The sequence below is a fragment of the Anolis sagrei genome, chromosome 1 (assembly GCF_037176765.1).
Source record: "Anolis sagrei isolate rAnoSag1 chromosome 1, rAnoSag1.mat, whole genome shotgun sequence".
Lineage (NCBI taxonomy): Eukaryota > Metazoa > Chordata > Lepidosauria > Squamata > Dactyloidae > Anolis > Anolis sagrei.
Window position 1 is genome coordinate 24,577,196 of NC_090021.1, and position 25,002 is coordinate 24,602,197.

The following is a 25,002-nucleotide window of genomic DNA, read 5'->3' on the forward strand; positions in this document are numbered from 1 at the left end:
GATGGATGTTGAAAAACAAACAGAACTTAAGTCAGTCGTTTTTGACAAAGCAGAGCTTGGAAATCACATTGCAATGGGCTACAACTTCCAGAATCTTTCAACCAGCAAGATTTGTTAATGGGTTTTTTTTTCCGTGTCAGGAGTGACTTGAGAAACTGCAAGTCACTTCTGGTGTGAGAGAATTGGCCATTTGCAAAGACGTTGCAAATACTTTACCATTTTGTGGGAGGCTTCTATCATGTCTCCGCATGGGAATGTGGAGCTGACAGATGGGAGCTCACCCCACTCCCCAGATTTGAACTGTTGATCTTTTGGGCAACAGTCCTGCTGGCACAAGGGTTTAACCCTTTGCACTACCGGGGGTTCCTCAACCAACATGACTAGCAGTGGTTGTCAGTGGTTTCAGATATGGTTCTTTTCAAGCCCTATATAGAGATGTCAGGAACAAAATCTGGGACTCTTTGCATGCAATGTAGATGCTTTGTCATCAAACTACCCTTCTTCCCCACATCACTAAGCCACTGGAACACAAGTCATTGTTACGGAGTATATGTATCTTATTCATTATTGTCTTCCATGCCCTTTACACGGACTTTCCTTGAGCCCTTTATCTGTGAGGAACTTCCAAACATTTGAACCAATATTTAGCTCTGCAGATATTTTAGACTTCAGTTTTCAGAATCCTTGACTATTGGCCTTACTGGCTGGGACTTCTAGAGACTGAAGTCTAAAGCAAATGGAAGAACAGAGGTTGAGAATCACAGGAAGGAGTAGGAGACTTATATAGTATGGTATGGGAGGAAAGTAAGTTAGGAAAGACTCAAAATAATAAATACCTATCTGTGATATTCTGTGCTTAAAGAAAGCAAATTTGTTTATTTTTTTGATTGGTGGTATGTACTTACTTTCTCTTGGTATGGGAGATTTTTTTTTATTAATTGAGATATAGAAGTTAAATTGAACTGTTGGCCATATTTTTTGAGAAATGTTGATAGTCTGGGACATTCCAAATTGGAGCTTGGAAAAGTTACTTGGGGAATGCTGCCTGCAGGATTCCCAGCCAGTTCTGAGACTGATATGCTGCCTGAAGTACACTTGAGAGAGTTATGATTCAAAATAAAGTTTTGAGCTTTGATCTAGCATGCCTCAGGTTCTCAATCCCTAAGCCATGGGGATGTATACAGACATACACCTCGTGTTGATTTATTTATTTATTTACAGTATTTATATACCGCTTTTCTCACCCTGAGGGGGACTCAAAGCGGTTTACACATAGATAATGGCAAAATTCAATGCCGTACAACTACAATAATAAAACCACACATTAGATACAAATCATATTAGCACAGTACATCACCAAATATCAAAACAAGTATTTCTATCCCATTCTGTCATTACTTTTCAGCTAACATTTTCAGAAGCAAAGAATTTGGGAAATATTATTGCATCTGTTTTTCCAGAGACTAGATATGGGCATGCTGGCTACAAGATGCTGGAAGTTGGAGTCCACAAAGTAACTTTCTGAGCCCTTCTTTAATTAAAGTTAAGAGATAGGATATTAGTTCTCTCTCTTAGGTCTAATATACTGCTCTTGCATAGTTGCTTCCTTGTAGTTGAAGTCTGAACTAATTACCAGGGTTAATTTCACTAGGGTCTTGCACACCATTAATAAAATACTTTTCTCTTCTTTTCAAAGTCTCTTGCAGGGATCGATAAAAATCAGATTGCTATAGGTGACACCTCTTTATCTAAACCACTATATAATTATAAAATATCGAATGTGTATTTTTATTTAATACCACATCAGCCATTCATGGTGGCACCCCCGGTGGCGCAATGGGTTAAACCCTTGTGCCGGCAGGATTGCTGACCGACAAGTTGGCGGTTCAAATCCGGGGAGCGGGATGAGCTCCTGTCTCAGCTCCAGTTTCCCATGTGTGGACATGAGAGAAGCCTCTCACAGGATGGTAAAACATCAAACATCCAGGCGTCCCCTGGGCAGTGTCCTTGCAGACAGCCAATTCTTTCACAACAGAAGCAACTTGCAGTTTCTCTAGTTGCTCCTGACACCCAAAAAAAAGCCACTCATGGTTATGCAGTGGTATTGTTATCAGACCCAATGAAGGATGTAACAGAGCATATTTACAGTGCTATGACGTCTAAAAGACTTCAAACACTTATTTTATACTGTGTTGGAGTCATTTAGACCTCCCAGCATTGTAAATATGCTTGTTGCATTATTCATTGGGACTAACCATAATGCAATTTCAGTGACAGTCACAAATTTAAAAAGAAGGAAACCAGCCAAGGAAGGGGAATTAGAGCACAATCCACACATTTCATGTGGGCAAATGTACGAAATATGAAAACAGAAATTAGGAAGACATGTTTTTTATATTCCTCGCCTCATTTGACAATAGGGAACTCCATTGTTGCAAAACACACATTCACACATGCCCACTCACTGTTAGTTACACTGACTTAGAGCACAATTGAATGTGCTTATTTTGGTGTATAAAGTCCTATAAGATTTAGGAACAGATAATTTGAGGCCTTGTTTGCCATCAGGTTGAGGACCCCTTGTTTTTAATTCTTGGGACCAAAAGTATTCTGTTTCGGGGTGGGGGATATTGTAGCTTTTTGGCATAGCCGTGTGCCTCGTTCATTCACTACTTGTGTTGCGTATGAAGTGTGAGGCTCGAGAGAGATTTAGGATTCGTGAAATGTTGGAAAACTGAATTTTTTTGCTGCAAGCTGCCCACTTTTGGCTCCAGCATGGTGACCATGAACTCCTGCTTATTTGTTTCTCATATCCTCAGATCTATCTTCCCAGCCTCATGTTTTATACGCAGCTAAATGAGATGTGAGTCTGGCAGGAGACTGAGGATCTGAGAGATTAACCAACACAACACAGCCATTGCCTCAAGGGTAGAAGTAGGCGGCTGGCAGAAAAAAAGTTTCCTTTTTGTTATATTAGAATTCATAGAATCCTGGAGTTGGAAGGCACCTCATGGGCCATCCAGTCCAACCCCCTTCCAAGAAGCAGGAAAGTTGCATTCAAAGCACCCCAGCAGTCTCTGTTTTAAAGGCCTTCAAAAGAGCCTGCACCACACTCTGGGGCAGAGAGTTCCAGTGCTGAATAGTTCTCACAGTCAGGAAGTTCTTCCCTCATGTTCAGGTGGAATCTCCTTTTTTGTACTTTGAAGCCATGGTTCCGCGTCCAAGTCTCCAGGGCATCCGAAAACAAGCCTGCTCCCTCCTCCCCATGATTTCCTTCTCCTCACATCTTGATCCATGGCCCTCATCATGTCTTCTCTCAGCCTTCTCTTCTGCAAGCTAAATATGCCCTGCTCTTTAAGCATAGAGCTTGTTCTCCAGACCCTTGATCATTTGAGTCGCCCTCCTCTGGACACATTTCAGCTTGTCAACATCTCCCTTCAATTGCGGTGTCTAGAATTGGACACAGTATTCCAGGTGTGGTCTGACCAAGGCAGAATAGAGGGGTAGTATGACTTCTCTGGATCTAGACACTATGCTCCTATTGATGCAGGCCAAAATCAGAGATCTTTTTCACACGTACTACTGTTGAACCAGGCATCCCCTATTCTGTATCTTTGCATTTCTGGATAAGAGAGACACAACCTGTAAAAAGGCATCTATCATCGGAGGCATGTGTGATAAGCCTTCTTAGTGGCTACTCTTAGCCACTGAAACCTCCTGTTAAAAAGACCAGACTACATCCATCACTGTTACCCTTCCATGCGTGAGTGCAGATATTTTCATCTAGACAGGACACTTTGCATTTTTTCCCCAGCAGTGATTGGAAACTTTACTTTTGAGATCAGAAGTCACAGAATCCCCAACCAGCATAATCCTGCTGGTTTAGAGATTCTGAGAGTTGTAGTTGGGAATAGCAATTTTTTTGAACCCTGCAGAGTGGCGTTTAGTAGGTGAAATAATTCTTAACTGGTATGTTCTGTTTGTTTCTCTTTGATTAAACTGTACTTAATTGACTTGTTTCGATGTTTTAATTATAATTCCATATTTTATCTGTATTTAATTGTTAGATGTCTTAAAGCTGGATACAGAATTAAATGAATAAATACCCTAAATCCACTTGCTAGTCCCTATTACAGTAAACACATTGGATCAGTGGGATTTACATAAATGTTCTGTTTCATATTAGGTCATTGATTTGATGCATCTACTCTAGTTGGGACTTGCAGGTGGATTTAGGCCACTGAATTACCTATGTTGTCTTGTGTTAAACATTTGGTGTTTTCAGTACTTGAGTTGCTGAGCTTGCATTCCCATTTTTCTGTGTGCTGTGTTCCTGCAGTACCCCATGTATTGCGCACCCCCACCTTTGCCTCCTATTTATTGCATGGAGACGGAGACCCCCACTGCAGAGGACATACAGCTACTGAAGAAAACGATGGAAACAGAGGCTGTGCAGGTGACTTATCTGTATATCCCCAATGGAACAAGACCCTCTGATAGCACAGGAGTGAGGAACATGTGGCCCTCCCAAGTGTAGCAAATGATAAGTGATAATGCGGATTGCAGTCCAGCTTCACCTGGACGATCACATGGTCCCCAGACCTGTTGCAGCGTGCGGTTCTTGATTTCCACTGGATTTCCTCTTGAGCAAGCAAGTATGCTCACTCTTGTAGAGACTTTGTTAATTAGTTTTGGAGGTAGGCTGGAGGTCAGTTAGGAAGGGAAATAGGATTGTTTGGAAGTAATGTCTCTTAACGGATCCCTATCACCTGATTGGCTTGGTGCTGTAGAAAGGTATATGTGGGTTCCAAATGGGGACCTTTTGCACACTACAGGAGAAGGTATGCATCTGTTCGTTAATTGCTGAAGAACACAGGTGGGAAGGTGCTGTTGCGAGATCCAATAAGTACTTTGGAGGGAAAGCAGTGTCTCCACCAGCATACTAATGCTGCTGTTGAGGAGTGGATGGAGACTGCTCTCTCTTCCTGATTCCTCTCCATGTGTGCATTGAGGGAAGAGGGAGGAATAGCCTCGTGAATCCGAAGAGCCATTCACTGACTAAAGGGATGGAGCAGGCCCCATGATTGCAATCGTGCAAAGGAGGTATAGAATATCTCCTTTCGCAACAGTCCCAAGAAATATAATTGTGGATTATGCCTATATATATCACCAAAGAGTATGTTAGTCTTCATATCTTGCTTTTGGGCTTCACATAGGCAACTCATGTTGTGGGTAGGTTGCTGGAATTGCAGATTGATCCAGCAAGGCTCATCCAATGTTTATCATAACGCATTCTTTTATGATGCCGGTTCACAAAGCATCGTGTAGTGTTTATGTCTGGCAATCCACCCATAAAACTGCTGCCATTTTGCGAATCAACCCAGTGTTTCTCAGTACATAATCTGCCAATTTCCTCAAAACACTGTTCACCATGCACCTATATTCTTGGAGAACTGGTAGTGCACAAAAACCACTGAAATTCACAACTGGCTGGGAGGTTCTGCAGGATTAAGCCCCCAAAAGTGAATTTTCCAAGCTCTGCTTGGAACAAAATGATTTTTTTTTGCATCAGTGGGCAAAATCAGAAGGGCATAATGAAGTCAGGAACATTATTAAATCACTCAGGCAATTTGTGGTTATCCCTTCTTACGTTCAGTATTTCAGTAAGAATATGGTCCTCCAGTGATGCTTGCCCCAGTTGTTCTGTGTGTGCACTGCAGGTCTGCCTTGGATATATTTGGACCTATTATCTGGGTCAGCAAAGATTGGGTCCCCACTGCTACAGGGGAGCTACTGGCAAGTGCTACTGCTCACTTGTGCTCCTGCTGTGCTTGCTCTGATCCCAGTTATTGTTCACCTCTTGTACATCTCCTTCTCCATTGCCACATCTGCCTTGTTCACCCAGCACTTTGTATGCTACCTCTCCTCCCCTTCATCTGCATGTAAGTTCCTAACCCCAGGGTCCTATATCACTCAGACAGCATGGCCAGTTGCTGTAGACTGCAATGTCCTGCATCACCCACCCAGCATGTCCAGTAGTCCTGCTGGCTTGGAATTCTGGGGAGCTGTAGTGCAAAGTTGTGAATTTTCCAAGTTGTGCATTCCTCCTCCAAACACTCTAAATCCCCACCTCTCCTTTGCTAGCCCAGCATGCTTCTAACTGAGACCTCTAGATTTCCACAAAGCGAAACATCCAGGAAAATAGAAAGATTGGCATATGGTGTTGGAGCTGAATGGAGTCTGATGATGCAGAACTCACATAGGGCTTCATTTCTTTTATGTGTGTAGGTGTATAAAAGAAAGATGGTGATGAAGGGGTTTCTCAAAGAGGACTAATCAGTAAAATACAACTTATAGTTGAAATTGTACTCAAGATTTCTCCACCATAATCTACACACAGGCCTTCATGCTTACTGCTCAGCCTCATTGTTCCCCATTTGTATGAATGAGTGGTTTCTAGGCTGTGTTCCTACGCTCATTATAATTTGATGCATGTGTTTGTTGATGTGTATGTTTCTAGCTTGGCTGGCTTGCTCAGATTGTCAGCTTTGTTCCCATTTTGTTACCTCAGTTTGCAGTTGTGGCACGGCCATAGTCTTGTGTTGTGATCTCTGGGAATTTGACACCATGCAAAGATGGTATTTCTTGATAGCTGAGCCCTTCTAAGAAAACAGTATACTTTTAGGTTGCTAGTACATAACTTAGACCTTGTTGATACTGTTAGATTGCAACTCCCATTATTTCTAATCCATGGCCATACTGGAAAGACTCTTAGGAGTTGGATTTAGGCAAAGTGGGTAGCTTTTTGCTGGACATACTCATTTCCAACATTGCAAACCTCTCCTGTCATTATCCCAGGGTGGAGTTTGGGTGGAAAGAGTGAGCAACAAGGCAACAAGAGACCCACAAATGCTGGAGCTGACTGTGGTTAATATTAACTTTGACATCAGCCTCCTGTAAACAATCTAAAATGAGCAGCCCAAAGACAGTGTGAGGAAGTGAGTGGGAGAGAAGAGTACACTCTGGAATTTGCTTCTTAATTACTTTTGGATTTGTGTTTAGATGCTGAAAGACATGAAGAAGGAGAAAGTGCTGCTGCGTCGGAAATCGGAGCTTCCTCAGGATGTCTACACCATAAAGGCCCTGGAAGCGCACAAGAGAGCAGAAGAATTCCTCACCTCAAGCCAAGAAGCACTCTGACGGGCTAGGGAGACCCCGGAGGGTACACAGAAACGCACTTTGTTCTAATGTATAACTAGGGAATGAACATGGTGAGCTGTGCCTGTCCTCCACTCCATTCTCATTCTTTCAGGTTAGATTTGATTTTACATTGTACCTCATATCCCACCACACTGTCACTTCCTCCTGCTTTATCCTCTTAAGGTTGTGTTTGTGTGCACGTGCGAAAGGAGCCTAGCCAATCCGTAAGAGTAGCATTCCACACAGGAGGCATCCCAGTTCCTGTCGTCATTGATTTGACTCCAATCCCAGGACCAAAGCAGTGAGAGTTCAGGCATTTATCAGCCACACACTACTACAGGAGTGGGCTCCACAAGTGGTCTTCCAGATACCATTCAGTTACGGCTCCCATCTTCTCTTGCTGTTGGCTATACTAGTTGGAGCTGATGGGCACTGTAGTCCAACAACATCTGGAGGACCACCTACCCCTGCACTACAATAATGATTCACTATAGCTTCCTAACACTGGCTTTGAACTCCCATTACCATCCATCTTCACACGATAATACAAGAGCTATATGTGACGTTGGTTGTGCAGGTAAATACAGGTGATTTTCTAGGGATCAAGACATGCTAGGCTAGATTTGAAAATAATGTATGTTCTTCCTGTCCCCCTCTGGCCAAATAAATGGCTAATTGGTAATACAGACTTTTGGTTGGTTTGGTTTATATCAATAAGGGTAACTGTATTTGCACTTTTTCCATCCCAGGAATTGTGAGGCAGTTGCAGCCATCTAGTACCACTACTTTCAGCTCTGCATTAGTTTTCATCCTCACAGATGGCTAGCAATTGGTTGCGATGCCCTGGTAGCATAACCGCCGCATGACAAGTTCACTTACTCTTTGGTTTCCTGTCTGACTCAGAACTAAAGCCAGAGTGAATCTGAAGCAGATTGCCATAATGAAGACCAACTCCCATCCAACTCTTGGCTCTTTAAGTTCCAGAGAACCATAAATAAATGACTTGCTAACAAGAAAGCTTATTGAACACTTTCACAAACAGCTTTAAATATTCAGCATTTTGGAAACAACAGAAATAGATGCACAATTAAGGAAATGTCAGTTTCCATTTACTGAGTATGTAATGTTTGGTATGGATTAGACCTCATTGTGCTTGTGTTCATTTCAGCTTTTCTAGCCCAAGAAGGAGAAGTTGCTGACCTTCTTTTAGGGGATATATAAATTTAGAGGCTTCTGCTGCTTTCCCTAAGCTACTGCTCTCCTACAGATAATAATACTTGGCTTTGCTTAATGTCCTGCCATTGTTCACAGGCTGCTAACTAAATTTCTGGACTTGGAACCTCATAAAAGGGAAAGATACTTACTCTAGCTGATTCTTCACCCACTTCTTGCCTGTGGACCAGGAGCGTGAAAAGTACAGCCCATATGTTGTTGGAATGCAATTCACAGTCGTCCGAACCACGATAGCCAGTGGTGAGGAATGCTGAAAATTCCAGTCTAACAATATCCAGAAAATGGCATTCTGCGTACCCCTGGTGTAAACTTTCCATTCATATCTTTAGAAATGAGACTTGACAAATTTCATTAGACTAATCCTGACATAAAATTTTATTTGTCGGAGTCTCATTTTTTGTCCTTGGCTGCTAATCTGCAAGAACGACTTCAAAGTAAATTCCATTGAAATCAAAGAAAGTACAATATGTCTCTTTATGCTCTACCCAACATTGTTATTCTTTCCTGTTTAAATCTTTAGATGGCGTATTGCCTTGTCTACCTACCGACTGTTAACCCAGTTGTGCTTTCTTACTTCTTCTCTGTTTTAAGTAATTTTATTCTGAGAACCCTGAAATCTAATTTCTTAGACGTACCTCTCCTTGTTGTACCTGTGCATTCTTAACCTTTGAAAAGTGAAGAGTTTAACACCAGACAGGTGGTAATTCCCCAGTTTTTCACACTGCTATAGCAAAAACACAGTGTTGCTTGCTTTGAGCTGCAGAACAGTTTGAATTGGAATGGAACCACTCACTTTATGCCGTGAGATATAGCTGATAATTGAATATTAATGTTTGCTGCTAGAGATACTCATGGAACATTCCTATTCTCAGCCAGCAAAGAAAGAGCCATCCAAGAAAGAGTTATTTTCAGTTGCTGCCTAGGTGAGGCAAGGGATCACATGAGTTTGGGAAGTATTTCCTCTTGGATCCCTAGCTCCTCCTCAGTTCTTTTTCCGTGCCTCATTCAGGAAAACTGTACACTGGCTTCCCCACTTTTCTTTTGCTTAAATTCCTTACCTTTGCTGTTTTTCTTCTTCTGCTTCCCTTGTCTTTTCTGCTTGCATTGAGGGGAGGGGGGCAGCTTTTTTGCCATATTCCCCTCGTCGTAGTTTTCTGACTTCTTCTGTAGTCTTTTTTTTTTTGGGGGGGGGGGGGGGAGTGAAGGGATAAAGGAAGACTAATATTAAAATAAAGGTCCTGGAGGGCCCAAGGCACCATCTATTCGACATACTAAGCTGGTCTGTGATGTGGGGGCACTTCTTTAATTAACTGAGCCCCCTGATTTTTCTGAGCAGATTGCTGATAGAGACACTTCGGAGAGTGGACAATCTAAGCAGGTGACCCAGATGAGTCACCTCAAAAATTGCATTCGCATACATACTCATACATACATAAAACATTGCATACATACTCATGGAGGTGGCCACTTGAGGCCCAAGCAGAGGATTGCCATTTTGAGCAGACCAATCAAGACTTTGCCATGTTTTTTTTTCTGTTGCTATGCCATTTTAAAACCAGGATTTTTCACTGAAACAGTTGCGTTCCATGGTTGCTAATGAGCTTAAAAAGGTGAGCCAGCTATCTTCCCCAAGTCTTCTTTACATCTAAGAGGCTCAGAGATCTCTTCCTGACATCTACCGCACATGCTTCTGTCCCCCCAGTTTCCACATGGAAACAGAGTAGGGCTGCAGGGCATTTATATCTTCACCTACCTGGATGTTAGCCTCCTGAAATCACACACATTTTCAGAGTGCCAAAAAATCCCCATGACTACCATGATGGCTCTCCGGGACTACAGCTTCATGGTCAGTAGAAACAAGAGTAATCTTCTTTCAACCCAGAAGCTTGTCCACACACACAAAAAGAGTGCATTACTTCCCCTGCAGAGAGATTAGAAGAAAATAAGGGAGGAAGCTCTTTTTTAAAGAAGAGGTAGACATGTTTTCTGGGCCTGATGATCTCCTATATTCAACTGTCCACTTGGGCAAGATTTCACTCCCTCTACTGCAGTGGCTCCTTTAACCCTTTCGGACATTCATAATGGAAAGTCACCACATCAAAGTTCATCAGGGAAATTTATGGATTCCTCTTCTAGTGGAGTGCCAAAACTCTTGTTAAGAGATCCCCCAACAAGTCCCTCCAAGGGGAGTTCTCACATACGCCAACTCCCTGGATTTGTGAGTCCATTTCAGAGTTCAGGAGGTTTGGATCCAAGCAGGTAAGAAGCCAAATCAAGAGTTGGCAACAGCTTTATGCCATCAGACTGGTTTTTCTTTACTTCTAACAAACCCTCAAGAGGAACACTTGTTTGCACAAATAGTGAGGCAGAAGAACATTAACTGACAAAAGAGAGAGGGATTCATCTCTTCTCCTTTTACACTTTTTCTGTCCTTTACAGCACAACATATTCAGGGCACTCTAAACACGGAAGTCAATTACCTAAGCCACCACACCTCAGACCTGGGGGAGTGGAACCTGGGCATGACAGTATTTCATTACATTCAAGAATAGTTACCTGCAGTTTGACGCCTTTGCATTAGACAGAAACTACAAACTCCCCAGGTATTTCACTGGACTCTACTCTCTCAGAGCAGAAGGTTAGGCAGGAAAATGGAGAAATTAAAGGCTAAGATTGAAATTAAAGGTACAAGGCCCAAGTGGCCATTGTCTTATCATGGTGACTCTATATTAGACCCATATGTCTTGGTTTCCCCATCTATGAATCCTTTCGACTTCTGGCTCTGCATAGCCTTCTCAGTCAGGATCCATTGTAAACACGGACTGCCTACAACTAGCCATCTGGCAACGGAACCTTTCTCATCTGAAAGCAGACTATTCAGAGAGAGTGGTTAGTACACTTAGCTCTCAGGTAGCATTGTACTTTAAGGATATATGAGACCACCAGAAAAGCTTTTCCAGATAGACTTGGAGGAAGTCCATTCCTCCTTTTACAGCTAGGATGAAAGAGTTCCTTGATTTCTTCCAAGCAGGCCTCAACATAGATCTCAAATTTATCACCTTATGGCAGGCCTGCACAACCTGCAGCGCTCCAAGTGTTTGGAACTCCAACTCCCAGAAGCCTTGGACAACTTGTTCAATAATCAGGAATTCTGAGAGCTGAAGTCAAGCACCTGGAAGGTTTCAGGTTGTGCAGGCCTGCCTTCTGGCAATTAACTGCAGCTGTACCCTCCATTTTATCAATGAATCAACCGGTTTCTCATCACAGCTTCATGTAAAACAGTGGTTCTCAACCTGTGGGTCCCTTGATGTTTTGGCCTTCAACACCCAGAAATCCTAACCGCTGGTAAACTGGCTGGGATTTCTGATAGTTGTAAGCCAAAACACCTGGGGACCTACAGGTTGAGAACCACTGATGTAAAGGGTTTTTGAAAAGGACCTTTGCTTTTTAGTCCTCTAGTAGCTCACTGCTTCACATCTTGAGATTTCCACAAGGTATTAAAAGCCTAGATCCCTACTTGAGCCCATAAAGATTGTTTTGTTCCTGTCCATCTAGGTGCTTCTCTTTATGGTAATCACATCAGCCAGGAGGGTCTCAGAACTAACAGCTCTCTCAGTGGGTCCCATGGTAAATGTGATCCTCGCTCAGTATCCCTCTTGCAGTTTCTCAAGTCGCTCCTGACACGAAAAAAGTATCCTTCTGGCTCGATCCAGGATTCATACCGAAGATAAAATCCTCTTTTCACCACCTGCAGCCCATCCTTCTATCCTCCACCAGTTAGCCTGCTACAGAAGCAATGGCACATACTGGATGTTAGTAGGGCCCTGGAGATATATATTAGATGGACTAGGCGTGTCACTTTTTTTTTACTCACCTTCCAGGCCAAGAAAGTTTCTCCACCTGCACAAGTTGAAAGGATTAAGGCTTGCATTTTTTAAAGCTTAAACCTCCATAGTATGTGGTTAGTGGTCACCTCAGCTACATTCCCAACTAAAACCCCTTTGAAAAAGATTTGCAGGGCTGCAACTTGGGCAACTCTTACCTTTACAAAGCACTATTTATTAGACAAATTCATCTCTGCTAGGACCTTCTTTGGGAGACAAGTGTTCCAACAGGTTCTCTCAGATTGATTTATTTTACTTGCCCTCATCCTTCCCAGGATCCATTTTGGCTAGAGTAGTTTCCTTTCTTGGATGGCATATTTCCTGTTGGCTGAGAACGGCATATTGAGAATTTACTGTGCAGGTTCATTCTAGCCAAGGAGGAGACATCTAAACCAACCTGTAAAAATTTTCCTATCTCGTGCGATCTTCTTTCTTCCCTTTTCTTGGCTTGGGACTAAACTGAAGAAGAGCTAAGGATCAAGAGGAAAGACTTCCAAAAGAACGTATGATTCCTTTCCTCTCCTAGTGCTGTGATTAGAATGAGCCCTTTTTTGGATGACTCCTACTTGGTTAGAATGGACCTTTACTACAAGTTCACAATTGCCGTCCAATGTCTCCTCTCTGGAATATAGCACTCTGTTCTCCTTCCCACTCAGTTTTCTGCCACCACCACAGATGATCATTTTGAGGTCACTGGGCACGCTCAGTCCTTTCTGGGCTGTTTCTGTGGGTTTTCCATCATGATTTCTGTACACCTACAAAGCTTGGTTTGTGCATGGGCGGTGCCATTTTATCTGTGTACTAACGACCACTTAAGAGAATTGAGAGGATTCGTATACAAGATGATGCTAAGCCTCCACTGTCTGCTGTCGAACATTTGCAGTATTTGTTCTCAAAGGTGTGCTGTCTGCCTAATAGCTTCTTAGACCACTGAGGTTCTTATAAGGCCTGCTAACACTATTACTATGTAAGAGGTGAAACAAAAAGTGGGAAGTGGAAAAAAAAAACCCCATACGGGGAAAATACGCTTGATGTTCAACATATGCCTATCAGTTCAGTGATTGTAGAACAAGACTGGCAGCAGGACTCACTAAGCCATCTGTATTCAGCCCCTGATCTTCAAGTGTAGTTTATCTGCAGGAAGGGAAAATGAATTTGGAGTTCCTCTCTTCTGAAGTGCAATTTGTTCTGTCTTTCTTCCCCTTCCCACCCAAGGCTGGGCTCTGCAAACAAGAAGGACTGTAGGAAATCCCTTTCCATTTCCACACATATACAATGCAGCACTTCTCTGCCAGTTACAGTTTTGCATGGGGTGGAGCAGGGCTGTAATTGAGCATCATGTGCTGTACAGCTTAGATGTAAATATAGCCTGTCTAATCTTTGTTTTGGGGTCAGGGAATTTGTGTTTGCTACCTAACATTAAAGTTTAGTTTGCTGCCAATTTATTCTGGTGTCCTATGTATCAAATGGGTGGGAGGGGCTGTGGAAGAAACTGGGGGAAAGGAGTAACATCTGCAGCCAAAATTAGCACCTAAAGCATACAGTGTCCAGCCACTATCTTAATCCAGCTCTGTGCAAAATTCCCCTTTGTATTTATCCCAGTTTCTGCTTTTACCTTCCCTTTGTTTTACATGGAGAAGGTTGGAGCTGCCTCTTCCACTTTTTACATATCTCCTCTTAAGAGAGGAACAAGCAAAACTCCCTGGACACAAGTATTAAGCTGCTTTACAGTTCATTATGTACATATGGTGTACTTTATTTTAGTAGAGTATTACATAGTATGACAGTGTTGGATTTTGTACAGATGTCCCTGTATGTACAGAACTAAATAAAATGGATCTCTTGAAAAAGATGACACGCTGGACTCCACATCATGGCCATCTCTAGCTCTTCAGCCCAAGTGTCACATGGAAAGGTAGGGTGGGATGGGGAAGAAAAGAGAGTAATAGTGCTAAAAACATGCATGTCCAAGGGTCATCCCACAAGGGCTCATTATTTCTTCAAGAAGCCTCATTTTCTATCTCCAAGACAATGAAAATATCTCGATGAGCACCATTCCAATCTCCCAGAAGCTGGGCATTATATAAACTGATGGTGGGGGCCATATTTAATGTTAGACAATATGAACACAGAGTTTTGATGCTGGTGGAAGATGAACATCTATCTGACACTTGAGAGACAGAGAATTTAAAGTGCAACACATCACGCTTTGCAGTTTCTTCTGAGGGAGGCATGGGATTCACCATTGGCACTTCCTTCTTTATTTCCATTCTGGCTTGGAGCCACTCTGTCTGGCTTGCAGTGTTCGCTGAACCATATCCTGCCACTGATCGTCCGAGATCTCATTGGCCCACGCAGGAATTGCCAGTGTAGGAAGCTTGATTCCAGCCATCGTCCTTTTCACCAACTCCACATGTTCTAGAGGCAAAGAAAGCTAAAGGATGAGGTGCACAGCACACACTAAAAACCCATCTTCCCACAAAAACAATTTCCATTCAGCACGTGATCTATGAATGGAGATTAAGCAACTCAAGGTAAAAACTCAACAAAAAACTGCGAGTGCTATTAATCTAACAACCCAACAATCAAGTATGGATGCCTTCCTACAATGCTTGTGATAGTGGTAGAGCATTTATTGGAAAAAAAGAGAAACAGCACTGCTTAGGTAACAGTGCTGGCCTGAAAATACTGTCAAAAAACTGGGGGTGGAAAAAGGATTGCCTTCTGTATCATTGCTTCTTAAACTATCTTCCATGGAGGGTCAACAGTTTTCATTCTCTGTTAGCTATAATTAATTTCATTCCTTTGAAATTCCAAGGACTGTTAGCTTGTGGCCCATCAATAGTTCAGACTATTAGATCATCCAGTTCTCTGAAATAGTGTGCTCTTCTAAAACTCCACCCCATTGTCCTAGGAGTCCCTTTCTCCACTAATAAAGATGACTTCTGGGCAGGGAGAAAGGTACAATCCCTCTTGATACTAACAAGCCGCCACCCCACCAACACTAGAGAAAAGAAACTCCATAAGCCATCAGATACTCCATTTCTTGCAGTACACTACTGTTAATTGCAAAAATGGAAGAGAACAAACACACAATAGCTAGCTGGTTGTAGAGGAACATTTCTCAAAGTTTGGTCTTCCAAGTGTTGTGGACTTCAACTCTCAGAAATCCTACCCAGCTTGACCAATGTATTAGGGTTCTGAGCTGTGAAGTCCAAAAGGACCGGATAATCAGAATATGAGAAATGAGTACAGAACACAATATCAGACATAGACAAGGGGCGTTCAGATTGATATCCCAATGCATTCTTGGTACAGACAATAACTTGCTGTAATATATATTAACAGGGTCCCTGTGAAGAAATAATAAATACACATTCTAGCCTAGAGATTTTTGAAAAAGAAGATAGAAATGAAAGTTTCATGGAAAAGGATAGGTCTTAACAGACAGAATGGAAAAGCCTGATTGCAGCAGGGCTTGGTATCTACATTTGCAAACTACCAAGATAGAACCAAAGCACATACTCTTTTTACACCCTTACCTGGATCCATCGGGATAGAACTATGACTGCTTTGAGCTGCAGATCCTTCCTCTTCATCACTATCCACAGGTGGGTCTGGCAAGTGCAATCTCATTGCCTGCATGTGAAAAATCATTAAATGTGTTATCCACAAGGCAAACAAACGTCAATATAAAGTTGTCTCTGTAACCTCACCTTATAATAAACCCTCAACATACTCCTTGTAACAAAACTGTTACCTACCTGAAGTCGCTCGTTGATGTCAAGGGCTGGCTCTGTGCTGGGTGCTGTTTCTTCAACTGCTGCTGGTCCTTGATCCGGATCTTGGTTCAGGGGCTGGTACAAATAACTATTATTGCTTTCATCTTCTTCGTCTTCAGGCTCTTCACTACTCCACTCTCCAGCAGGATCAGGGGTTCCATCAGGTGTCTCTTGCAGCCCCAGCTCTTCGTGCTCATTTGGACAGATCCTCTCTGGGCCCATTGTCAGTGCCACCACTGGCTCCAAGGCCATGCACTGAGATCTATAGGAAGAATATATTTATCTTAGCCCTTTATATAACACCGTGATTATCAAACTTTTTTTTTACCAGAGACCACTTTGATCAGGGACCACTCTTCTAACATTAGTACCAAAAGGGTTACAAATCAGTTTTTGGTCAACATTAGATTTGGTTTGGCTATTTGGGGTGCTGTTTCAGAAAACTGCATTGGATAGACCACATCAGTTCTAGTTCCTGATACAGAACATATCCCACCCAGTAGTCACCATCTGCTCACCTACAGAAACCTATATTTAATAATATAGAGCAGATGTGGTAGTAGTCATCTTTCATGGGTAGTCAGCCTCTCCCCTCCCGACATCCCCATTGCTTTGGCAATATAAGAGTGTTTCAAGAAACCAGTGGCTCTTGTTGCCACGTGCTTTTAAGGCAATGCTGTGGCAATGGTGAGGCTGCGGACCATATTTTCATTCTTGCGGACCACTGCCCATGGAGCACAGGTTGGGAAACACTGATATAACACAAAACTTCTTTTAAATAACCAAAGAATGTTGTCTGAGAGGCAATTGGCAAAGGGAAATATCCAAAACAGACTTTACAGATAAGAACAAGAATAACTGAGACCCTTTTCATCAGTGCTGAGAGCTACGGCATATCCACTGACATCACATACTGACAATCCCCTGACTAAACACTATGTAGAATATTGGGTTTTAGGTTATCTTTCATGAAACTATGGGCTCCCGTTAAAACTTAGATGAGACAATTTACATAATATTATCAACAGCAAACAAGCTTCCTAGAAGGGCTGCTTATACAACATTGTTGAAACATGAGACTGGGGTCTCTCGGGTGCTTTTATGGTTCAGTTTTAGGTATGTCACACTCCATTAAAGAGAACATGCCCTAAGGCAAAGCTGGTAACTGGCTCCTCTTGAGTTTCTAATCCTCTCCACTACTACCAAAAATGTTGAGAGCAATTCCCTGCCCTCATTGTTGATAAAATCACTGTGGCTTAGAACACACACACATTTTATGGATTGTTTTTTCTTACTTTAAATTTTATATTTTACTACAACTAGAGTATATGTAATGCAAATGTTTTGTTGTAAAGGCTAGCAGTGTTCCCGGAAAAAAATATGAGACTTGTGAACAAGGTTTGGGTCTTCTAATCAAAGCAGCTCTTCTGAGAAGGAAGAACTCCCAGGAATTGACTGTATGCATCCCTTGAGCCAAAATGATTGAACAGAGACTATTATACTTTGCACATATCATGAGAAAACGTATTAGAAAAGACAGTGGAAAAGGCAAAAGACATGATTCCTCAATCAAGGAAGCCATAGTTGTCTTGGAAGACTCATTCACAGGTTATCATTTGTCAAAGCCAACTTGATGGCAATTAACATCAACAAGAAAACCCCATAAATCTTGTTATAATAGGAAAAAGCCAAGAAAATGAGTTTGTTTTTGTTTCTGCAGACATTCTAACAGTGAAAGAATGGTGGCCACTGGGGGTAGCAATGTACATAAATGACCTGAGAGTCACATCCTATTTACCCTTGCCCTAAAAAAATTACCCCTGTCTGCTATAATAAAGGATGGCTGTCCTCTTAATTCATTAACTCAGTGGTAAGGGATATGTGGCCTTCCCAACATTGGGAGTTACCATCCATAACCTTAGGAAGTGCTACACTGTGTTCCTTATGCTAGGATTCTCTGAATACTGCAACACTGACCTTTATCTGTTTTATAGAAAAAATAAATAAATATTAAGGAGAGCAGACAGAGAGACCTGCCCCAAGTACTGGACAAACACAAACAGAAATAGTCCCCATAACAATACCTGCTAGTATACACGTTCTATTCCTGATGAGCAGAAATCTGCCTGGAACTCCTAATGCTAAATGGCTCAAATAATGACAAGTCTAACAAAAGCATTTTTAAAATTCTTATACACCACAGATATCCACAGAATTAGTACAACAAGGGTATAGGGTGAATCTACACTGTAGAATTAATGCAGTTTGACTCCATTTTAACTACTATAGCTCAGTGTTATGGAATTCTAGTTTGGTGAGGCACCATCATTCTTTGGCAGAGAAAGCAAAGGACCTTGTTAAACTACAACTCCTATAATTCCACAGAATTGAGGCATAGCAGTTAATGTGGGATTGAACTGCATTAATTCCATGGTGGAGGTGCACCCATAGTCATAAGTCATGAAAGCAGTGACCCCTGATCTCGTGGAGTATGCTGTAGTCCATTAAAGCTCGTATCACAACACATCTGTTCGTTTTCAAGATGCCACAAGACACTGTTACTTTTGCAGCTGAAGATTACTGGTAATATAATAATTCTGTCAAATGCACTAGCCCAAGGCAACTCATATTTAGCCCAAAAGCATGCAACACAAAGATTTAGAACCTGCAAACTACTGCCAATAGCCTGCCTATTAGCTATCAAACCACATGCAATGTTTTGTTGTTGATAAGCAAAACCCCAAATAATCTAAAATCTAGGAGACTACTTTCCTTTATACACACCCAGCCAACCTTTGCAAGGCATCCAGTGGCGTTCTTTCTAGCCATTCCACAGCCAATGGAATATCACCAACCAAACAAAACAACAAAAAACAGGCCTTCTCAGTAGTGGCATACCCTCTTTTGTGAGTGCCAGCTTCATGTAATGATTTCAATGTTGGACTAGGACTCTGGGAGACCAGGCTTTGAATCCTCACTTGAGCATGGAAATCCACTGGGTGGCCTTGGGTAAGTCATTCTCTCAGCCTCAGAGGATGGAAAGTGCAAGCCCCTTTGAACAAATTCTGCCAAGAAAATCCCGGAAATGAACTGAACGCACACAACAATGAAACCTCTCTGGAAATCTTCCCATGCTTCTATAAACATTTTAATGCATGCTTGTTAAAATGATTATGATGCCACACTGTTTCATTTTTATGCTATATATTTATTTTCACTGCAGTTTTATAGTATGGCCATGAACCCCTTGTGTTAAACTATACAGTCACACCTCCATATCCATGAATTCTGTGCCCATCGAATCAATCATTTGCAGCTTGAAAATATATCCCCCACCCCCAAAAATTCTAAAAAGCAAATCTTCATTTTGCCATTTTATGTAAGGGACACCAATTTATATAATGGGACCTGAGCATCCACACAGGTGCTGGAATCAAATGCTAGTGGATACCAAGAGACCACTATGAATGTATTGTACATAATACAACAAAGCGGCTTACAACATATTACAAGACATTAGACAAGACATAAATATCTTGTTTAATTACAGCTCCCAGGATTCCATAACATTGAGCCATGGCAGTTAAAGTGGTGTCAAACAACATTAATTCGACAATTTCAAATTTTCAACATTTGAAAGCACTCTCTTCCTAGGCTACATTTTACTATCATCCATGATTAGTGTTGCTAGGTTTTCAAAATTCATAGAATGCAGCGATGACAATCAGGGCAAGTCTGTGTTCTACCCGATTATTAGATTCCACCTAAACATTAAGACCACCTTGCTGAGGATAAGACCTATTTGACAGTGGAATATGCTGCCTCTGAGAGCCCATCTACACTGCCATATAATGCAGTTTCTGAATCCAGATTATCTGATTTGAACTGAATTATATTGATCTACATTATTTTCACTTATGAGTGAAGGTTGTTGTGTCAATTTAATAGGCTGTTTTATTTTTATATTTTGGTGTTGCTTTTTTGTTGGTTTCAGTTAATTTTGTTTATTTTAATAATTATTGTTTATGGTTTGTACTGTTACTGAGTTGTAATACGCTATGAATCCCCTCAGGGAGATGAAACCACAGACTCATACTGGAGAGAAACCCTATAAATGCCCGAAATGTGGACAGAGCTTCACTCAGGCCTCTTCCACACATAAAATCCCACATTTTCTGCTTTGAACTGGAATATATGGTACTGTGGACTCAGATAACCCAGGGCCCTCCCACATAGCCCTATATCCCAGAATACCAAGGCAGAAAATCCCACAATATCTGTTTTGAACTGGGTTATCTGAGTCTAAACACAGATAATGTGAGGTTTTCTGCCATGATATTCTGGGATACAGGGCTGTGTGGAAGAGCTCTAAGTCTGCATAAACATCCAAGGACTCACACTGGGGAGGAATCCTATAAAGACACAGCATAGAATAATAGAGTTGGAAGAAACCACATGGACCATCTAATCCAACCTTGCTGTTATTTTATTTGCTTTTATATACTTCATATGCTTTTATGGATTTAACCAAAATTGTTTCGATATTAATGTTGTTTAATACTGTTAAATACTGGGAGCCCCCGGTAGCACAGTGGGTTAAACCGCTGAGCTGCTAAACTTGTTGTCCAAAAGGTCACAGGTTCGGATCTGGGGTGCGGCGTGAGCTTCCGCTATCAGCCCCGGCTTCTGCCAACCTAGCAGTTCAAAAACATGCAAATGTGAGTAGATCAATAGCTATCGCTCCAGCGGGAAGGTAACAGTGCTCCATGCAGTCATGCCAGCCACATAACTATGCTATTTTGTACTTTTTTTTGTTATTTTATATATTTTATGTTATGATGTATTTCTCATTTTGTTTTGTGTCTAACTATGCTATATTATTTTGATGAGCACCAACCCCCAGAGTCAGACATGGCTGGACTTAATGTCAGGGGAAAACCTTTACCTTTATCTAATACTGTTTTAATATTTGTATATTTTAAGTTGTATTGCAATGCTTTTAATATGTGAGCTGCTTTGAGTCTCCATATGGAGAGAAAAAGCAGGATATAAACATAATAATAACAATGTATTGTCAAAGGCTTTCATGGCTGGAATCACTGGGTTGTTGTAGGTTTTTTCGGGCTATATGGCCATGTTCTAGAGGCATTTTCTCCTGACATTTTGCCTGCATCTATGGCAAGCATCCTCAGAGGTAGTGAGGTCTGTTGGAACTAGGAAAATGGGTTGCCCCAGGCACTGCTAGGCCATCAAATGCTAATCAAGGTGGTCACTTGAAATACTCACACCTAGCTCCAACAGACAAGAGTTCTTTCTCTTTCCCTGGATCTTCCACAGATATATAAACCCATTTTCCTTGTTCCAACAGACCTCACTACCTCTGAGGATGGTTTATTTATTAATTTTATTTACATTATTTCTATCCCGCCCATTTCAGCCCGAAGGCGACTCAGGCACAGTCGGCACAATTCGATGCCGAAACAAAATACATACATACATTGATAAAGCAAAAACATTCAGTGCAATTAAACATAAACGGCAGTGCATAACAACAATTTTAAAAGAAACTATGTCCTCTGTTCAAATCTTGATCCATTTACATTGTCTTGGCCGTTCCTGGGTCAATTTCACCATAGATGCAGGCGAAACGTCAGGAGAAAATGCCTCTAGAACATGGCCATATAGCCCGAAAAAAACTACAACAACCCAATAGTAATAACAATAATAAGATGGGGTAAGATACAAATCAAGTTTTATTATTATTACACTGCCATATAATCTAGTTCAAAGCAGATAATCTGGAATCAGAAACTGGATTATATAGCAATGTAGATCCAACTTGTGTCTGTTCGACACTCCTTCTCCTGAGGTTTTTAAACAGGCTGGATGGCCATCAGTCAGGAGTGCTTTGATTGTGTGTTCCTGCATGGCAGATGAGGTTGGACTGGATGGCTCTTGGGGATCTCTTCCATCTCTATAATTATATGAAAACAATTAATCTTGCCATGTATTCCTTTGTAAATGTTACACATTGTTGTCCAAGATAATAAATGCCATATAAACCATAATAAGATACTTTGGGGCATCTTATACAGACCAGGTAAAAGGAAAAGCTTGTCAGCATTCAAACTGACAATAAAGGACACCTGGCATTCCACAACAAAGACCTCAGCTTCAAAAACAAAAGCCTCTGCTGTCCCCATTGAACATTTAAAGGGGGAAAAGCGGCCTAAGGCTTCCAACCTTCTGGCCCTTCCCTTAAGGCCAATAGGCCTCCTCCTCCTCCTCATAAGCCCTGAACTCACCAAGCCTCGCCTTCTCGCTCTAAAACCGGAGCCAACCTGACAGACCTTCTCTTCCGCCACTGCCTCCGGAAACAACAAGGCGTCGTCGGCCCCTTTAAATGGCGTCATCGCCGAGCGCCGTAACCCTGGCAACGAGCCTACCTCACGCATGCGCAAACTTGGGCCCTCCAGGAGTTTTGGACTTCAACCATTCCTAGATACACACACAAGCAAAGAGGAAAGAAAGGAATAGGATGGCCAACTATACAATCCCATCTACATAACATTGCACTGCGCAGTCTATACTTTAAATGATCATACACATATATACAATAGACTCAAGCAATTACAAGATTCATGCAACCAGCCAAGGTTCATTGCCAGCCCTTGCACTGAAATGGCATACAGCATTCTCAAAACATACAATCGCCTCTCAACAAAAGATTGCTCCAGGCACTGCCAGCCCTTTCCGGAATAGGATAACCTCCAGCACTACGCCCCAGAAGCAGTTTATTAGAGCCTAAGACTCTCTGCACATTGCACTTGCCCAGAATACCAACATATCACCTCTTACACCCAGCACTTTTAACCTGTACCCTTCATTGGCCTGGCCCTGGTTTTATTGCATAATAGTGTAATGTTTTGTTGTTGTTATTGCTTATGTTTTTAATTTGCTTGTATTGTATTGTTATTGTTTGTTGAGGCCTTGGCCTTTGTAAGCCGCATCGAGTCCTTCGGGAGATGCTAGCAGGGTACAAATAAAGTTTAATAATAATAATAATAATAATCAAATGCTAATCAAGGTGGTCAGTTGAAACATTCACACCTAACTCCAGCAGACAAAAGTCCTTTGTCCCACCCTGGTCATTCCACAGATTTATAAACCCTTTTTTCCAGTTTCAACAGACCTCACTATTTATTATTTTATTTATTTATTTAGCAATTTTGTATACCGGTCTTCTCCCCTCTATCGGGGGACTCGGGCCGGTTTCCAACAATAAAATCACAAAACAATCATTAAAAACATCAACGTTATAACAGCAAAATGCAATCACATAATAACAATGGTCAGTCGTCATAGTGAATTTGTTGTCCATCATTCATTGTCATTTTATCCGATCACAGAAATATTGATTCACTCGTCGAAAGCCAAACTCCATAGCCAGTTTTTCACCCGTTTTCTGAATGACAGAATGGAGGGGGCAGTTCTGATCTCCAGTGGGAGAGAGTTCCAGAGTCGAGGGGCCACCACCGAGAAGACCCTGTCCCTCGTCCCCACCAGACGCACTTGAGAGGCCGGTGGGACCGAGAGCAGGGCCCCTCCAGACGATCTTAACAACCTAGATGGTTCATAAGGGAGAATACGTTCAGACAGGTAAACTGGGCCGGAGTCGTTTAGGACTTTATAGGTTAACACCAGCACTTTGAATTGTGTTCGGAGGCTAATTGACAGCCAGTGGAGCTGGCGCAACAGAGGAGTAGTATGCTCCCTGTACCCTGCTCGTGTTAGCATTCTGGCTGCCGCACGTTGGACTAGTTGGAGCTTCCGGGCAGTCTTCATAGGCAACCCCACATAGAGAGTGTTGCAGTAATCTAAACGGGATGTAACCAAAGCGTCAACCACCGTGGCTAAGTCAGACTTCCCAAGATACGGGCACAGCTGGCGCACAAGTTTTAATTGTGCAAAAGCTCCCCTGACCACCGCTGAAACCTGGAGCTCCAGGCTCAGTGATGAGTCCAGGATCACTCCCAGACTGCGTACCTGCGCCTTCAGGGGGAGTGTGACCCCGTCCAGCACAGGCTGTAACCCTATACCCTGTTCGGCCTTTCGACTGACCAGGAGTACCTCTGTCTTGTCTGGATTTAGTTTCAATCTGTTGTCCCTCATCCAGTCCGTTACAGCGGCCAAGCACTGGTTCAGGACTTGAACAGCCTCCTTAGTAGCAGGTGGACAGAGTTGGACATCATCTGCGTACAGATAACACCGCACCCCGAAACTCCGGATGATCTCTCCCAACAGCTTCATGTAAATGTTAAACAACATAGGGGACAGTATTGAGCCCTGCGGGACTCCACAGTGCAATGGCCGTGGGGTCAAGCAGGAGTCCCCTAGCAACACCTTCTGGGATCGACCCTCGAGGAAGGACCGGAGCCACTGCAAAGCAGTACCCCCGAGGCCCATTCCCGCGAGGCGTCCCAGAAGGATACCGTGGTCGACGGTATCAAAGGCCGATGAGACGTCCAGCAGAATCAACAGGGATACACTCCCCCTGTCCAGTTCCCGGCGAAGATCATCCGCTAAGGCGACCAAGGCTGTCCTCTGAGGATGCTTGCCATAGATGCAGGCGAAACGTCAGGAGAAATGCCTCTAGAACATGGCCATGTAGCCCGAAAAAACCTACAACAACCCATTCTCAAAACTGCTTTTATAATGCAGTAAAACTGACATTGAGGGCCCTTCCACACTTCCATATAACCCAGAATATCAAGGTATATAATCCGCAATATGTGCTGGGTTATCTGACTCCACACTGCCATATAACCCAGTTTAAAGCTGATAATGTGGGATTATATACAGCTGTGTGGAAGGGGCCTCAGATAACCCAGGGCCCTTCCACA

At 42.4% G+C, this 25,002-nt stretch overlaps 2 protein-coding genes across 4 annotated transcripts in view; one reads left to right on the forward strand and one right to left on the reverse strand.

Moving 5' to 3' along the window:
• PPP2R5D (protein phosphatase 2 regulatory subunit B'delta) overlaps positions 1-13,758 on the forward strand; it is an 85,217-nt gene extending 71,459 nt beyond the window's left edge. For 2 of the 3 annotated variants that reach the window (XM_060754461.2, XM_060754460.2), the window contains exons 15-16: positions 4,340-4,456; positions 7,063-13,758. In XM_060754461.2, coding sequence (XP_060610444.2) covers positions 4,340-4,456; positions 7,063-7,200 — 255 coding nt within the window. In that variant the 3' untranslated portion in view covers positions 7,201-13,758. The remainder of the gene's footprint in view (positions 1-4,339; positions 4,457-7,062) is intronic. The other variant, XM_060754462.2, reaches the window with a different exon arrangement.
• Positions 13,759-14,052: 294 nt separating this feature from the next.
• MEA1 (male-enhanced antigen 1) lies at positions 14,053-22,513 on the reverse strand. The gene is made up of 4 exons (XM_060754463.2): positions 22,405-22,513; positions 16,082-16,361; positions 15,860-15,956; positions 14,053-14,735 (listed from the first exon to the last, which is right to left on the reverse strand). The coding sequence occupies exons 2-4, from the start codon at positions 16,349-16,351 to the stop codon at positions 14,578-14,580; spliced, it is 525 nt and encodes a 174-aa protein (XP_060610446.1). The 5' UTR covers positions 16,352-16,361; positions 22,405-22,513; the 3' UTR covers positions 14,053-14,577.
• Positions 22,514-25,002: the final 2,489 nt, after the last annotated feature.